The sequence below is a fragment of the Ursus maritimus genome, unplaced genomic scaffold (genome assembly GCF_017311325.1).
Source record: "Ursus maritimus isolate PB19 unplaced genomic scaffold, ASM1731132v1 scaffold_12, whole genome shotgun sequence".
In the NCBI taxonomy this organism is placed as follows: Eukaryota; Metazoa; Chordata; class Mammalia; order Carnivora; family Ursidae; genus Ursus; species Ursus maritimus.
Window position 1 is genome coordinate 46,933,741 of NW_024423564.1, and position 14,345 is coordinate 46,948,085.

General features: G+C 34.4%; 1 protein-coding gene across 2 annotated transcripts in view; it reads right to left on the reverse strand.

The window, feature by feature from the left end:
* The window catches only part of LRRC7 (leucine rich repeat containing 7), a 391,349-nt gene that overhangs the window by 85,746 nt on the left and 291,258 nt on the right, over nt 1-14,345 (reverse strand). For both annotated transcript variants that reach the window (XM_040627144.1, XM_008690729.2), the window contains exons 15-17: nt 12,833-12,957; nt 10,582-10,830; nt 5,575-5,775 (exon numbers count right to left, since the gene is read on the reverse strand). In XM_040627144.1, coding sequence (XP_040483078.1) covers nt 5,575-5,775; nt 10,582-10,830; nt 12,833-12,957 — 575 coding nt within the window. The remainder of the gene's footprint in view (nt 1-5,574; nt 5,776-10,581; nt 10,831-12,832; nt 12,958-14,345) is intronic.

Sequence of the window (14,345 nt, forward strand, 5' to 3'; positions counted from 1 at the left end):
GAAATTAATCATTGATTTTGTCTCTATAAATTCTGTTATAGAGGCTGGAGGAATCAAGTTCATGTTGGAAAAGTGGGTGAAGCTTTGGGGACTACTTCTATGGTGTAGGCAATGGAAGTTATTGGTCGGGAATCAAATACAATGAGGGTCCCATTTTAAGCACATTGAACCATATTTGCTTCTGGCAAGGAGGCAGAAGAGGGGGCAAAAGAAAAGGTAGAATCTCTTTTTTCTTTAACCCATTGACCTTGTGTCATTCAAACTAAATCTCAGCGGCTACTGTAGGGAAAGGGAGCCTGAGGTAGAAGAGAGAGGGGGAAAAAACTTGTGCCCGAGCTTTCAAGAGTCCGGGTCTGGTATTAATAAAAACATTTAAGGATATTTTCAAGGGTAACTGGCTACTCTCTATTACCAAGAGATAGATTTGTTTCCTCTATAGAAAGAAATTGGGTGGAATCTCCTAACAAAGGAAAAAGTCCAGAACCTTTATGAACATGGTGGACAGAATAAACAGGTATCCAGTGAGAAGTTTTCTGAAATGCAGGGTAGTGGCCTATGAAAGGATTAAAGGCAGATGGGCAGGATTAGCACATCACTCTCTTGTGGAAGGGCAAGGAATTATCATTTACTGTAGCTTTCCCCTTTGCCAAGAACTGTGCTTGCAGCTATATAAAAATACTTGTTTTCATCTGATTTCATTTCCACAAAACTCTAAATGTTATTGTTACCTGTACTTCTAAAGATATAGAAAGCAAAGCTCAGAAAGTTTTCAATGACTTGTCAAGGTCACAAAATCAGTAACAAGGTAGATTCAAGATTTGAATTAATGTCTGCTAGACTTGAAAGCACTTTCTCTTGTTCCCAAACTGTGCTCCAAGCTACCTGTGGTGCTGTTGTTAATTCACAGGGATACATGGGTTATTTTAAATATGTGAGGGAAACAAAGCAATACTCGACATCAGTCAGTTACTATGTGAATTGGTGGCTCTCAGTTTCAATATTAGATTGCATTTTCCTTTTGATACAGTTTTTGTGAAGCTGGGTTTTTGGTTGTTGCTGTGATCAAAAATCAAGTGCTATTTGAAAATCAATGTGAAACAGAATTGTAGTATCTGATATGATTCCAAGGTTTGAGAAGATAAGTGGTGTCCCACAGGTACACACATTTCATTAATAGGTAGTTTTGTTATTTAGGCATGAAATAAAACTATTATTTTCCCTTTCAATTTGTGTGTATTATTTTTCAAATGACCGCTAGGCAGGGCATAAATATTTACTAAGTTGTCAGACCTACTACTTAGTAAATGGAACTGTTAGGTACTTCTTTTGGTCTATGGTCCTTATAACAATATTACTAAGACATTAAAGGCATACCAAGATTTTTAGAACCCCTTTATTTATTTTATGTTGTAGCTTTATTTACCATACCATTCTCCTTCGTCCCCTCCTTCCCTCCTCTTTCCTTGCTTTCCTCACTCTCCCAATATTCTTCATCATGATATTTTGCCTTTACTCATAATATTATATTAATGTATTAATATGGTAAATTGTTGTTTTTAAATACATGTTATTCAAAACATAGGTGATAAAATATAAATAGGTATGGCAGCCAACAATTAATTCATGATTAATTTGACAAAAACACAGAGAAATTGTTCTTCCCCTCAATTAACTTCTAATTGGATGTAGAGACAGACATGTTATCAGTATTACAACATTAGACTCTATTAGTTGTTCATGTACTCAACAGATATTTATTGCATCTGACTTTGACCTAGGCACTGTGCTAGACACCAGAAAGACAATGGTGGACAAGACAACCTGGTTCCTGCCCTCATGAAACTCAGTCTGAAGTTAATAAACAACATAATCCTATGGACTATGAGAAACAAACTGAGGGCCTCAGAGGGGAGGAGGGTGGGGGAATGGGATAGACTGGTGATGGGTAGTAAGGAGGGCACGTATTGCATGGAGCACTGGGTGTTATACGCAACTAATGAATCATCGAACTTTACATCGGACACCGGGGATGTACTGTATGGTGACTAACATAATATAATAAAAAATCATTAAATAAAAAAAATAAAAAATAAAATAAACAACATAATCATAAATGTTTTCATTATGTTTAACACAAATAAACAGAATAATGTGATAGAGAAAGTAGAGGTTTTATTGATCATGGTGATTAGGGAAGGCCTTCCTATTGAGGTCATCTTTAAACTAAAACTCAGAAAGACGTGGAAGTGCTAGTCATATAAAGCGCTGAGTGCTACAGACTAAATGTTTGTGTCCCCTCAAAATTCATAAGTTGAAACCTATATGATGATATTTGGAGGTGGTATCTTTGGGAGGTCATTAGGTCATGAGGATAGAATCCTCATGAATGAAATTAGTGCCATTGTAAAAGAGACCCCAGAAAGCTCCCTATCTCCTCCCGTGTGAGGTCACAGAGAGAAGATGGCTATCTATAAACCAGGAAGTAGGACTTTACTAGACACTGAATCTGTTATTACCTTGATCTTGGACTTCTTAGCTTCCAGAACTGTGATAAATAAATGTTTTTATTTATAAATCATGTAGTCTATGGTATTCTGTTATAGCAGCCTGAATGGACTAAGACACTGGAAAAAAGCAAATGTAAACTTCATAAAACTTATATAAAGGAATATGGAAGTAGAGGACAACCTTCATACCTCCCTGTTCTCCTTGTTCATATGACTCTCCCAGCTGTATTCTTTGTCTGGCATAATGTATATTAAAAGTCTTGGCACACGGTTGGCAAATAGAAAGTGATCAATAAATCTTGATTTACCTTTCCTTTTCCTTTTTTCTCTGCTGCATTTGCAATCTATTTACCTTGTTTATTCTTACTGTTTTCTGCTTCTGGTTCTGCCTACCACTAGTCTTTTTCCCTTGGTTTTCCATATTTAACCACATGGATAAACGTATCATGCAGTGTGTAATACTCTCTTCCACATTCTTGACAGTATGAACTAAATAATGACCCAAAAATGTCATACAAGTGCAAAACATACAACAAAATGCTTAATATACAGTGATCAACTGGATATTTGTCTATCTGTATTTATTTTATCTGGAAGTTGAAAATATGGAGTGTGGCCCCTTGATCCATGTAAGCAATTCGAGAAGGGAGGATGATAAAGAAAGCAACAGCTTCTCTTTGCTCTAGCATGGCTAAAAGTTGGGGAGAGAAGATCTAGAATCTCAATTTTAGAAAACGTATTGAAACTACCGGTGAGATTTCTATTCAAGATAAAAGGCCAGGAGAAGAAGAAAACTAAGAAAAGGTGCGGTGAATCATTGAAATAATTATAAAGCTTAAGATTGAGTTTCAATTAGGTAGGAAATAAGTGTTTTTAAGGAGGGCAAATTAGATTTGTGTCTTAACAAGATCATTATTAGGCACACCTGGGTGGCTCATTTGGTTAAGTGTCCAACTTTGCCTTGGGTCATGATCTCAGGGTCGTAGGATCGAGTCCTCATTGGGCTCTCTGCTCAGCTGAGGGTCTGCCTGTCCCTCTCCTTTTGCCCCTCCCCCTGCTTGTGCTCTCTCTCTGTCTCTCTCTCTTAAATAAATAAAATCTTAAAAAAATAAATTAAAAGTTCATTAGCAAAGTAATGAGGGGGCTGGGGACAATGTAAGCCAAGAAGTTGACAGTTTCTATAATAATGCATGACAGAGCTGAGGGCCTGAGGAGGTTGAGGAGATACACTTAGATGAAAATGTATAGATTTAGGTGACTGTTTGGAAGGGACAGTGAGCGGAGAAAAAGATGGAAAAAGAAACCAGGACATCTTCCAAATTTCTAGCTTGAGTAAGCTAGTAGATAATGGTGCTAGCAGAGATCAAGATTGGGCGTATAGGAGCAGAAGCAAATTTGGGGAAGAAACATTAAATTTAATTTTGGATTTTTCAAGTTTTAAATGATTGTGGGATAATTTTAAGATTTATTTTCTCTAGTAGGGTTATTACTAAATTTATGACCAAAGCCATCTTTTCCTTGCCTCACCTATCCCAGCCCTGTATTAAGCAATTTTAGAATCTTCTCATTTTGTAGCAAAATTACTCAGTTTATGGGTTATCATGACCTCACAATTATTTTAATGTTAAACTGTGATTGCATGAGGTTTAAATACGAAGTGTATGTGTATTTAGTGCGTACCTCCTAAATGCTGGCTTTCTTCCTTTTTATATTATTGCACTGCTTCAGGGATAAAAGAAAAGTCTGTTTCTCTGCTATTGCATATCTGTAACATTTTAGAAAGGAAAAAGTACAATAATACTGATTTCATAAGCAAAAAGAAAAAAAAACCGAAAATGAGTATTTACTTAAATTTTCCTCCCTTGATACCAAGCTGTATTCTTTTCTGGGGTGGGCTAGTACCTCCACTGCAAGATATTCACACCATGCTTATTTTTGCTCAAGCTTTTTCCTCTGTCTGGAATAACTTCCTCCCTTTCAACTTTAAGAGAATCACCCCCTTATCGAAACACAGTTCAACCTTAAACTGTTTCACATAACTTCTTAATTGATTGGCAGTGACTGCTTCTCTCTCCAATTTCTTAAAGTATTATTATATTGTCTATCACACCACTAATCATGTGATCATATTTTATATAATCTGTTCTCTAATCACTTCATCTGTGGTAATGTTACCCGGCTAGGCTCTAAATCAGTTGGGGACTAGGCACACATTTTATATTTCTTTTCTCTCTCTCACAGTGTTTAGCACAGTGCTAAATATACAGTTGGTGTTTAATCAGTGCAACAAATTGATGCTGTGAAATGCAGATTTGTAAAAGAGTTTCAGGAACCTAGATTTTTGAGAAGTAGGTACAGTAACTTCTAGATGTACTCACACCAGTTATGTTTCTAATGAAGATAAAAAGGTGATAACCAAATCGGCTGAAGAGTGGATGAGATAGTGTAGAGGTGGCATAAATGTAGTTGAATTCTTTTCAGACCCCACAAATTGATAAGGATGAATATCTAGTTTATTCTAAAATATAGGAATTAAGTTTCACATGGCTAGATCCAGAAATTATCTCCTCTTTGTCATGTTTATAGTAGTGTTTCCTATAAAGGTTTTAATCCAAACACAAACAAACAAAAAAAAAACTGGCTCTAAATCTGATCAAGAATTTTACTGAGATTTGCAGACTAAAAAAAACAAAAAAACAAAACAAAAAAACCAACTTCATTTAGTCTTTTCTAATGACTCATACAATAAAAGTTTGGGGTAGCCAAAAAAGTAGAGTGAAAATTATATAATGCACTTACTGGCCAGGCCTAGCTGAATGAGCAAGTTATTCCTTCTGTGTGTATTGGAACTTTTGGAGCTGTGTTAATAATTTTAGGCCATGAGGGTGTCATTTACCTGTAATTTATTAAATGCAACCCTCATAGTCTGAAAAAGTAGAGAGACTCATTTATATTTTAGGGGGAAAATGCACTTAACAGAGAAGATCTAATCGGTTAAAAAAACATATAATTTAGTAATTCCAAAAAATCCAAACCACACTGGCAATTACCAATAACCTTGAAATACCTCCACTGTAATCTCCTTTGGGGCTACAGGCCACTTGTGTTCATATTTTTCTTTCACAGTTTGCTCCGTGTTAGCAGTTGGATTTGAATTCTCAACACGCACTCCATGGCTTGGCTTACCCACCAGATTTTGAACAGATTTTACCATATTCTTTAAATCCTCTGGATAAGGAGTTGGATATCGTTTTAGGTTTATTTCAACCTAGAAGTTTATAAAAAGAAATTTAACATAAAAATACCTTCGGCAAACATGTTCACAAAACTACTCCATTTTATGTGCAGTAGTAAAACCAAATGCAATATAGTGAGTGTTGAGCTGGCTGAGAAACTGTACTGTAGAGTAGAGCACATGGTATTCTTTGCACATTCTGCCCTCATGGGGCTTCTTCCCACCCTGCCCACCTTCTAGATTAGAAACAATTTTAGGGTTCTATTCTATCTTTAGACCTACCCTGCAAATGGTTAAAATAGCAGTAGGTCAAACATATAAGTGACTGGTAATCTGAAGATTTTAAGCATAACTATCAGCTGCTTTTATACTTTAGAGGCTGTTCCTTCACTATCTTAATTATTTATAAGTAATTATTTTCATGTTAAAATATCTTTGGAATATCAATGTAGATGATAAGAGGAGACCCCAAGAGATTTACAAGTAGAGTTTATCACGGATTTAAAAAATGGGGGAATTGTCAGTATCTGCTACCAAATATGCATCAGCTCTATATTAATTAGCATGTTATATCAAAAGGTCAGGGAGCTAATTCTTGTTAAAACTTAAAAAGAATTTGCTTCAAGGTGGCTTTTATATTTAGTTTTTACCCTAATAAAGTCACATGCTTTGTAGGTAATGTCTTAAAAGAACAAGAAATTTAAAAATTTAGGAGGAGATTTTCTAAGATGTTCTAGATAAACATGTTAATTTTGGCTTATATTACCCAGATATTTATTTCCATTCTTGAATTCATTTTTGTTGTATTGATCTGACTTTAGGGAACATATATGTTAATGATTATTCTTCACATTTAATTTAAAGAGAGAAAATACGAGACACTTCCAAATAGAAAATCCCATTATCAGAATATTTAAAATATACTTAAATTGGAATAAATACAAATTATCCATGCTGATTAAAAGGGAGTGGGAAGGAAAACAAGGAGCAGGTTTATTTGTCCTGGCTTCTTCCAACTGTCATGCCTTTTTGCATCTGAGTAGAACCAACTTTACAAAATGGAATGGTTTATGTGATTGTGGTGAATATGTGTCTGTGGAAAGTGTGTGCGGGGGTAGGTTGGGAGGAAGGGAGAAGAAAGCAAAGCTGAAAAAGGAAGGAGTGGGAATGAGAGGAAAGGAGAAAGTGGGGTGGGGCACATACATACCCACCCACCCACACCCATGTAATTCATGGGATGTAAGAAACTATGATGGTGGCATAGATCTGAGGATTATACATATGAATTCAAACACTTTTGCTCATCTGCAGTTTTAGCAAATCCACCAACTTTGTTATATTTATCTTCCTTGTGGCTCATTTTCCACATCAAATACTGGGATTGGACTCCACTTGATGACTTTTAACATTCCTCTTAGTATTAAACATACAAAATTATTTTTCCAATAAATTTTTGGAAAGCTGAGGAAAGACCAAATAATTTTGCTAGTATAAATATTGTAGTCTTTTACACTCCCAAACAAATAAGAATGAAATCAATAATACATAGAAATAAAGCTACAAAAACATAACCCAAGAAAAAGTTAGACTTCTCAGAAAAAAAGTGGTAAGTTGTTAGAATGTAATATAAATATAGCTCAGGGTACTTAATTTATAATGCATTCTTAAATAAACATAAAAAGAATGATATCCATGCTAGACAAAGTCCATTGGGATGCATGCATTCTTGGATCTGCTGTTTAAGTTGGTATTAGAAATGTTAATCACAAATTACATCTAAATTTTAAATTATATTGTTGAACTCATTTAAAAGTACTTGATAGCAAAGGGCTAAAAGTCAAAAAACTACATTTAAAAAATATAGATTGTAGAGTGGTATGGCTATTATGCCAATTAAGAACATCTCTTAATTTTTAATAACCAATGGTATATGAATGAAAAATAATTTTCATGTAGGTCAATAGATTAAAATTCCATGTACCTTAAAAAATCCTCAATGCTAAAATTACACTTCTAAATTGAATCAAAAGCAAAAAAAAAATGTGAAGCGTTCTTTAATTCAATTAAATTCCACACTGAATAATGTAATCTATTTTGTGTAGATGCTATGTCTCATCTGACACAATTAGATGACTATTTACTATGGCCACAGTGCCAATATCACACTAAATGTGATATTTTAGTCACATCACCAGAATATGTTTGGGTACTTTATCTCTGAAAAATATTTAAATTTAGAAACAGAAACAGATTTGTCAAGCTAAGGAAGCTTAAGCTTCAGAGCCTGTCACCTACATAGGTTCTTTCCAAAGCCTGTGTACTTATTTATTTACATGGTTATTTCATATTCCTTTCCTTAAAGAGGCCCCTCTCCAAACTGTGGGAGTTTCAGTTCTTATAAAATTTGGATTTGTTCCACCTGGACAATAAGCTCCTTGCTTCCCATTTACTAGTCTACCAACAGAACTTGCTGGACTTGGAGTCAGAAGATTTACCCCCAACAAGCTATCAGCCACTAATCTTTCTGTCCAGTTTCTGCTCATGTATGTAAAATAGGAATGATAATATCTTCAGTTAATCTAGAACTAAAATGAGATAATAACTGTGAAAATCTTTTGAAAATGTATAAATTCTATGCAAAGATAAGATACTATTTTCTAAAATCAGATTCTACTTAGGTATTTTTAAAATCTGAATTTTTTTGGTAATTTAGATTCTACTGCATTTTATATGTATATATATATACACACACATATATATATACATACATAAAACTCAATACTACCTGTAACCGTTTGGACTTTTTTTCAGATTGTATACGGCAACAACTATTTATTCAGTATCTGCCATGTGCCAGGTATATGCAAAATGTTTTATAAGGATATTCAATTAATTAATAGTTATTTATTTAATAAATAATATTTATTTTATTGGTTATATAGATTTGGATATAAATAAAAAATAATTATAATTAACATTCTTTAAATACCTTAATTAATTATAATTAAACATAATTTAAATTTCATAACCCATTGAAGCATCTGTTCCTATACCCCTGAGAATAGGGCTCAGGCAGTGTAAATTCCTTGCCCAAAGTCATACAACTATACATAGCAATGCCCAAATTCAAACTCAGGTCTTTGACTCCAGAGCTTATGCTCCAGAAGTGTTACTTGGCTCAGGGCTATTCTCTGATATAAGTAAAGCACATATTTGTACAATCTTGTAGAAAAGATAGTGTGTGTAAATCTAAAATGTAAATTTTATTGAGTTAAAAAACAAGATAATTTCAATTTTTTAAAACATAAAGCTAGTTTATAATTTCTTCTTAAAGGAAACTATAATATTTTATAATTGTTAGGTTTATAAGCTCTGTAAAAGCGTATTTTATACCCTTTTACAGACTGTTTTGCCTATGCCCTCCTACTTTTTAACTCTTGTGCAACGCTTCAGAAATGAAAAAACATGATCATAAATACAATTTTATTTATAGTTCAGTGATGCCCAAATAAAAACAGTTTCTTTATATTTCTAAATACATAGGCTAGAAATGTTCTCTCATTCTAATATGGATGGAGAAAATGTAAATTCATTTATGATATAAATAGGCGGGAAAAAACTGTCAATTGTTCTTACCAAAATGTTGTGGATATCACTCACCATAAAGTATTTGTTCATTTTACATATACATTTTATTAAAATGCAAGATTTTCACTGCAATGTTACTTCATTTTAATTTTAGAAAAATAGAAATGTTTCACAACATTCTATATATCTCAGATCTAAAAAAAGTGCAGTAAATGCAAATAGCAGCTGCAAGATGTTGGAGACTCCCAAAAGTTTAGCAATGGAAGAAAGAATTCATGTTAATAGCTAGGGCATTTAGAGACGGTATCTTGAATTCTCAAAGAACTGTGGTTTGCTTATATAATGATTAAATTCTAATTTGGCTTGACTGTAAATTCCAGTAAGAGAAGTAATAGTTAATGCTTTGATTACTGATCTTTAGGGATCTTATTCTGGGAATTAATCAGAACATTTTACACAGAAAGGAAACCTATAGGAGTTTTAGTTAGGATTCTCAGCTGGCCTTATATTGCAGAAAGAATATAAGACACAGAATTAGAATCTAGGCCATTACATGTGGATGGTAAAGCTTACCAAAAATGTAGTGTTCTTTCACATCCCATTAAGACATTTTTTTTCCATTGAACTTTTAAACACCCAACCCACTGAGATAAGGAAGCCCTATTTGCTACAAGTCCCAAACCAATCTTCTCTTACAGGAATTCTCATCATCTGTGCCTTCAAATTAGAGGGAAATTGATGCTTTTTGACAGATGTCCATCTTTGTGTTCAAAGTCCACTCTCAACAAATCTCAATTCAAATCTCATGCTATTTTAAGAATCAGGTTTTAGTTACTTAATCTCCCTCTGAATTGATATACAAAAATGTGTGTATGTGTGGGGGCAATTTAGATTTTATCAATAGTGTCATCAACATTCTGCCCAACTATTGGTATTCCCACACTTTAAAGAAAAAAATCTTTAAAAATAAAAACATAAATAAAAATGAAGCACCCAACTCAAAAATCATGCCATATATCCCACCATTAGGCACCTCATTATTGATGTTCCCTCCCCTCTGACTTGGTTCTCTCCACCCCATTGCCAATGTCAATGAACAAAAACTTAAATTGAGATCAAACACTGGCAATTGGATGGTTTCTACACGATCAACATTTCTTACCCCAAATCATGCAGAACATACCCCATAAACCACTGTTCCAAGGTTGCCTCTACATGGGGGATTCTCCTACCCCAAACACCTAGGCCTACCTGTCTGCCACTTAGAGAGGGAAGAGTGGTGGATTGTGCTGCAACTGGCAATGGAGTACACATGCTCCTTTCCTGCTGGAGGCCACTTATACAACCCCATGCCAGCTGTGGGTCATTCTGGGGGACGGGCATATCTTGGATCTGCTGATCACACCTGGCCCATGGTGTGCAGCAATCGCCAGACAGTCTGGCAGGTTGGAGAGTAATCCCACGCTGGCCCCTTTCCCAGGGGGCTTGGCAGGAGTGATCCTGTGGGAGAAGGAATCTCCATTTTCTGGGAGAAAGAGGAGCACTGTAGCAATACTTTCACTTTATCATTTTTCTACTCTTGATTTTTTTTTTCACTCTGGGTAATGCATTTAAAACAACCATCAGAAAATTAGTTCAAACTCTGTAATAAAATAGTACCAATATCATATGAATGGGTCACAATTTTTTTCACACAATGCAGCATTCATACTACACTATACACTCTATAAGTAGGGCATTATACTCTAGTCCATTTGGAAGTTGATGACATAGGTCAGTGGTTCCTTTCTAAGTTTTATGTAAATGAAAGGTAAAATGGTGGTAAATTTAATGTATATGTAATGAACCAGAAAAGTGTGATTAATTTATTTTAAGATTTCTGTATATTCCATTCATCATACTTTCATGATGATTTATTTAGAAGTTTGTTTGTGTTCTAATTTGTCCAATAGCCAATGGCATTGGAAATATTCAAATTAGTCAAAACCAAGTGTCTGAGATTTTTGAAACACATATTGTTTCACCAAAATATAAATAAATCAAATATAAATAAGCATAAAGAGAATGCAATCTAAAGTATAATGAGCCTACTCTGATTATAAACAAACCTGGCCACATAACACACAAACAGGGCTTCTAAATAACTGTTTGCATTTACCATATTTTATGTTTTCATTGACACATATACCAGAGTATATTAATGTACTATTTTCTTGTTTAATCCTTTGAATATGGATTTTTAGGAATAAGTATGTAGTTTTTGACATTCAGTGAAGTAAAAGAATGAGTCAGAGGTCCAGTATAGAATGCATCATCCATTGGTTCTAGATTTAACATATGAACTCTCAAAAGAAGAACTGAAATGCTGTAAGGGTCTTTGTTTTAGTTTAGCATTGCTTTTTCTAGAAATTCACAAGTTAAAAAAAATGTTTCTTTGGTTATTAGATAGCACTAACCAAGCATCCAGAAACATTTTTTAAAACCCAAATCGTTAACAAAACTATCACTTTGATTTGGGAATCCACTTTGGATTTTACACAATGATGTAGAGGTGGCCCTTGTCGATTACCTTACTGTCTAAATCTAGTAAGGTTCCAGGGTGCGTTGGTTTAAGAAAAAAGTTTAGAAAATGTGGGAATGAGGGGACAGAAAAGAACACATTACACAATCTAGATCTATTAATAGGATGCACATACAATTACTTAGGCAATTAGTCACTCAGAGTGAGATCTGTTAGTATTCATGATGGAGAAAGTACACAAATAATACCATAAAAGATTAGAGATTCAAGATGTTGCCATGATGATAATATGAAGATCTGATGTTGATAAAATCTGTTCTGTACTTCAAATTTAAATAATGAAAAAATATAGATTTTAAAATTCCACTTTGTTACTTGACTTAGATTAGTTCTAATAAAGGATTTTAAAAAAGATGTTGGAGGTGAAAAAATTGAATATCACCTGCTGTTAGGCACTTGCCTCCTTTAAAACTGGTTTTCTCATTTAAGAAAACTCATAAATTCTTTTCAGATACCCCAGAGACAAAATATTTCAGAGATTTTTAAAGCCAATATAACATATTAATCCATTGGCTCGTCCATAAATGTATACTTTGGTCTCCTATGGCCTGCCTGGTGCCTTGCTTAGTGATTAAAAGAAAACCATTTCAATGTTTCAAAAATGTAATAAGGTGCTTCGATAAAGCCGATCACCCAGATTCGTTGGTTTGTTTTGGCTTTCTCTCACCTTGAATCTCTTTCATGTTGTTACTCTGTAAGATGGGGTGGTGTATCAAATTTGCTCAGTCAGAATTGGGACAGGAGTCTCATTCTGAAGCACACCAAGGCTTCTCAAGTTACCGTACTGCTATAATGAAGATGTGAAGATGTATCTGACCTTCAAGCAGAGGTCACTCAATTTGTCCCAAAGTCTATTTAAATAATAACAATGGACAAACAAAAATAATGAGAAGAAAGAAGAAACAAAATGAAAAGTTTCACCTTAACTTTCCCAGCATTTTCGTCATCTTCCTTTTTTTCTTCAAATTCAAAGGCAACAGTCATGCGTTGTTGTCTCTGCTCTTCCCACAGGGTAGGGTTAAAGCTGTCACTGTCTGACTGGAAATCTACAGTTAGATTCCAAAGTATTATTGCTTTTTTTTACATGAAGTGTTATTAATAGAGCTTAGTACACTATGCAAAAAATGGCAATAGGTACTACAAACAAGTAGAAACATAAAAAAAGGGAAAAATAAAGAGAAAGAAAGAAGGAAATAAAGGAAAAAAAAAGAAAGAGAAGAGAGGGAATAAAATTCCCTTGATATTTGTTACATGGTTTTTTACATCTTAATTCAAATTCAGCTTTCCTAAGTACATATTAATTATATATTGGGATGGGGAAGTTTTCTAGTGTGGAGAACGGGCTCTCCAAAGGAAAATAATAATAATAATAACAATAATAATAATAATAATAATAAAGAGAGCTGGACTATACATTTTAAAATATTATTTTTAAAAATCTTCAACTAACACACCAGTGGTAGTACTAATATATCCTCAGTTTGTTAATGAGAAAACTCTAGGGGCGCCTGGGTGGCATAGCAGTTAAGCGTCTGTCTTCGGCTCAGGGCGTGATCCCGGTGTTATGGGATCGAGCCCCACATCAGGCTCCTCTGCTGGGAGCCTGCTCTTCCTCTCCCACTCCCCCTGCTTGTGTTCCCTCTCTCGCTGGCTGTCTCTATCTCTGTCGAATAAATAAATAAAATCTTTAAAAAAAAAAGAGAAAACTCTAGCTGAGTTTTAAGAGATTTGCTCAAAGTTGTATAGCTTCTCTGGGTCAATGCAGGATTCTGTTCCAAGTCTGTGATTACAGAGCCGATACCCATATTTGTAGCTACTGAACTCTATCAGGATTTTGTAAAAGATACTACATAACATTGGTTTTTCGGTAAAATGTGTGAGATTGCAAGCTTTTCTTTGTGTGTGTGTGTGTGTGTGTGTAGTTGTGGGGGTAGTGGAGGGGAGCTTGTTTTTGGGGTAACTTTAAAATTATGGTCTCAAAACTAGTCTAAATATGACTCAAATTAACAAGGAAAATAAGCGGCTTATAAATCTTTAATTTATATCAAAAATGTAGGCTAATAGTAATATCTTCCTTACCAACATTAATTGTGAAGATCACATGAAAAAGCAATACAAGTACTTAGTTTAGTCTAAATTCTTTCCCAAAAGATGACCTTTATCATATATTTCCTTTTTTGTTGCAAGGGATTCTGAAGATTCATTTATTATACTTCTGCCTGAAAAGCCAAAGGGTGACGTACTCAAAGTTCAAGAAAATTTTCCTATTACTGTTCTTCTTTCCTCAAAGGAAAGCAGAACAAAACCAAACCAGTCTAATTCCTTAACATCGTACCTTGCCTGACTAGTTATACCTCACTCCCCGCAATAAATGAGGGATTTAATATGTGAGACTGTATCTGAGAAATGACCAGCAAATCTGAGACTCTACACT